This window comes from Fulmarus glacialis, unplaced genomic scaffold, assembly GCF_000690835.1.
Source record: "Fulmarus glacialis isolate BGI_N327 unplaced genomic scaffold, ASM69083v1 scaffold16979, whole genome shotgun sequence".
Classification (NCBI taxonomy): Eukaryota; Metazoa; Chordata; class Aves; order Procellariiformes; family Procellariidae; genus Fulmarus; species Fulmarus glacialis.
In genome coordinates, this window is record NW_009232943.1 from 26,039 (window position 1) to 30,245 (window position 4,207).

General features: G+C 41.9%; 1 protein-coding gene across 1 annotated transcript; it reads left to right on the forward strand.

The window, feature by feature from the left end:
- Positions 1-755: 755 nt before the first annotated feature.
- On the forward strand, positions 756-1,720 carry LOC104082141 (latrophilin-3-like; the record flags this gene model as incomplete). The annotated part of the gene is made up of 2 exons (XM_009585153.1): positions 756-789; positions 920-1,720. Coding segments are annotated over exons 1-2 (835 nt in total), but the record flags the coding sequence as incomplete, so codon positions are not given.
- Between the last annotated feature and the right edge of the window lie 2,487 nt (positions 1,721-4,207).

Genomic DNA, 4,207 nt, shown 5'->3' on the forward strand with positions numbered 1-4,207 from the left:
AGTCTGAGCAGCAAAGCACCCCGGTTAGTCAAACCGCTCCTCTGTGCTCCTCTCATGTAACAATAGAAGGTACATGTTTTTAAGTTTGAATTACTACTATATTTAACAGGACATTTTTTAACTGATTAAAATCTAGACCTTGGGTTCCTCTCCAGTGAACTTTATTCTTTTCCTTCCTTCTTTCCTTTCTTCCTTCCTTCCTTCCTTGTCTTTTCCTTTCAGCATCCATACGTCATTCGTTTTTAATTGTGTGGACTGCATGTTTCGTGTGTCCTGTAGCAGCTTTGAAAGCCTCATTTCTAGTTATACTACAGAACCGTAGACGGGTGTTCCCCCCTGCTCCCTTTGCTTTAAATGCTCTTCTAAGTTGTTAAGGGATTCGCCTCTGCTTTGCTGTTGGTACCCTTTAAATACTTAATATCGCTGGGCTGTAAGGATGGGAATTTCTTTCTCTTATTTCCATTTCTAGGCCACTCTTCTGTGGGCTGTTCAAATAAATATGTGGATCAATTCCCTGGGAGTTTACCCCTTCACCTAGTAGGTACAGATTCACTGCAGAATATAATCTGGAAATACAAACCCAGAAGTCCTTTGGGGGCACATATTAATTTCAGAGTTTACAAAGGCGAGCGGTCCAAGTAAGTACACCTGTAAAAACAGATTAGAAAAGCAATAAGAAAATGAGCCACAGTTGATAGAAAAAGCAGGGGTGGGGGGAAAAATCAGTTTGGTGGAGCAAATCTTGTTCTAGAGACATGGCTGGCAGGAAGGCTAGTCTCCAGCTACAAGGTATTGCTCTTGGGTTTTCTCTGATCTCAAGTGTCCTCTGCTCTAGAAGTTGTTGAGATATTTGGGCCAACCACCCCTGGACTGCCATTAACTTTGTTTTTTTGTTTTAAATTCTTTTCCCCTCTGACAGTTTTTCTTTGCCCTGGACTGCTGAAAGGAGTATACCAGAGTGAACACTTATTCGAATCTGACCACCAGTCTGGTGCCTGGTGCAAGGACCCTCTGCAGGCATCCGACAAGATCTACTACATGCCCTGGACGCCGTATCGGACGGACACGCTGACGGAGTACTCCTCCAAGGATGACTTCATTGCCGGGAGGCCCACCACGACCTACAAACTCCCGCACCGGGTGGATGGCACAGGGTTCGTGGTGTATGACGGGGCTTTGTTCTTCAACAAGGAACGAACCAGGAACATAGTCAAGTTTGACTTGCGGACAAGGATAAAAAGCGGGGAGGCTATCATAGCTAATGCAAATTACCATGACACCTCTCCCTACCGCTGGGGAGGCAAGTCTGATATAGACCTGGCTGTGGATGAGAATGGGCTGTGGGTAATCTATGCAACAGAACAAAATAATGGCAAAATAGTCATTAGCCAGTTAAACCCTTACACGTTAAGGATTGAAGGGACGTGGGATACTGCCTATGACAAGAGGTCAGCTTCTAACGCCTTCATGATCTGTGGGATTTTATATGTGGTGAAGTCTGTGTATGAAGATGATGACAATGAAGCCACAGGGAATAAAATAGACTACATATATAACACTGACCAAAGCAAGGATAGCATGGTGGATGTGCCCTTTCCAAACTCCTACCAGTACATTGCTGCTGTGGATTATAATCCCCGGGACAACCTCCTTTACGTATGGAACAACTATCACGTAGTGAAATACTCCTTGGATTTTGGCCCACTGGACAGCAGAGCAGGTAAGGGTTTTAATACCGAGCCAAAATCTGAATTGGGCTTTCTTTTTTTCTTGCAAATAGGGCATAAAATTGAAGTACACTCCTGTCTTACTGATCTGCCTGTGTTTCTGTAAATTAAGCCCCACCACATTCCTGTGACGGATATTCAGACATTAATACATGCAGAATATTTTTTTTAATCTTAGTTTGAAATGAAATGGAGAAAGGAGTGTGCTACCTGTAACTAATCTGAAAGTCTCCAAATGTCCACACTCTTGTTCGCATCACAGGGATAGCACTCTTCTCCTTAACTCAGTTTTCCTCCGTACGTCAGATCATCTTCCCTTCTGCAGGAATTTTGGCAAAACAAAGCATGGAAGATGCTGTCACTGCAAACAGCCAGGGGAAAACTGCCAGCTGGTTTAAATGACTTCATTCCATTAAGCTGGGGGAGTTTGGACTGTTTAGGGAAGCCGCCACTGATTGCCCACATGAGCATGCACCCACAAGTGTGTGTCTAGTCAGGAGAGGAATCGACAACAAAATCCTCCAAATTGTGGTTTCTTTTCGTTAAAAGTGCTCTTTTTTTTAAAGCATTTCATGACTTACTATGACTTACTATACTTTCTCTAAGAGAGGAGTATCTGGCCCCCAGAAGGTTCCCAGCTTTTCCACCTTTTTTCCTGCTAGAAATTATGCCGGTAATTACTTAGTTGGGTTATATTCACTTAACTTTACCAACTTCTTCATCGTTTTGCAGGTATTATGTTCACAGTTGCCACTTTATTGGTAACATGATTTAGTCTAGATTGTGATCAAACTCATATGACGGTGCAAGAATTTCCAAACAGCATTTGCTCAATCATGTTCAAATGGTTATTGCTGTACACGATGTAGTCATAGTTATCAGGTAATTTCTGTGGTGGACTGTATACTTCAGAAAGGCTGAAAAAGTAAGAGGAAAAGCAGATTTAATATAATTTGGACAGTAAACTATTTGATTCGCAACACAACTATTCCCAAAACATTCTTTTTTGTTAATAAGAAACCCAGAAGTGGATGAGTGGATATAGGTCTTCAGATTGCAAAAGAGAAGTTGAGAGGTTTCTGTTGCTGAGCTTTTCTTTTTCTTTTCCTGTGTGCAGCCTGTTATCCATATAAAAAATGGATCAAGAGATGCTGAAAGAAACTGTGGATATGAAAATCTGGGGAGGAGTGGAATAGAAGTAGTAAAATGGCAGTGAATTTCTCATTTTTATTCAAAAATGTAAGGTAGAGGAGAAAGAAATCTTGAAGAGGAAGATGAACAAAACCGAGCAACTGTTAAGAGAGGAGCAGGGACATTTTCAATGATGTTGACCTCTGCAAGATCTCAGATGAGCAAAAAATGAAGTAATACTTCTCGTTCTCCCATCTTGATGATGAGCATATACTGAGTGGTGGAGTGAAGCAGAGCAATTTGTGAGCTATTGGTTATCCCCGAGGAGTGAAAATCAATTGCATCCCTCCTATTTCACAGAATTTCTCTCCTTTTCAGTGAATTATTTCGAGGTATTACAGCAGACTCTCTGCTGCCGCTTTTTCGCATGGTGACCGTTGTCAGTAATAGCATCTTTAATAAAAGAAAGCCATAATCAGTGAAAAAAACAGATTTTGTACTTTCCTATAGAAAAGGAAATAGTTCTTCCCTTTTTCCCAGTCTAAGCTGGTGAGATGGGAGGGCGGATGAGATGAAAACCTTGCAGAGGGCTGAAAGTCTGTGACGTGCAAGGATTTGATTTGTCCTTGTGTCACTTTGGTTTGAAGCCTCTTTAATTTCACTCATGTTTGGATGAGAATTTAAAATCCCCCGGTGCCTCAGATGGAAAGCTGAAGCAGTTTTTGGCTTTGGGTGGTGGACATGAGAGGGTTAAGCTGGTGTCAGGGAATCTGGTGAGCCTTCTCTGATGTTCCTTTCGTGCAATTTTTGATAGCTTTGTAATGTGGGCACAAAGCTCAATTTTACATGCGTTTCTCTTCTCTGAAAATTGTCGGGATTTCCTTTTTGGCAGAAATGCATAAGGATCCCATTACCTCAGTATTTTACGGGTTTAGAGGACTTTTGAGAGGACTGCTCTGACAGCAAGTGAAATTCTCTATGAGACAGCTTGAATGGGCCAAGACATTTCAAAACAAAGAAAAATGCCTTTGCAAAGGGAGTTTACTGCTCCATTACCTGCACAGCCTGATTAGTAGGAACATTATTTTACGAGTCAGTCAAACAGAAGCACTGATTTTGAATTGAATAGGTGAGCAAACACTTGCTTGGCACCAGGGTTTTTTTGCAGAGAGAAGCCAGGAGACCAGGTCTGTGTGACTCTCTCTTCCAAGTTCAGGGCAACACATTTTCTGGTTAGCACCAAATTTCATGCTGCATTGCTTTATGTATAATACTAAATATATGGCTGGCTTAAACCCTGCTCCTCCACCAAAGAGCAGAACAGGAGCCAATGCAACACTAGGAGAACA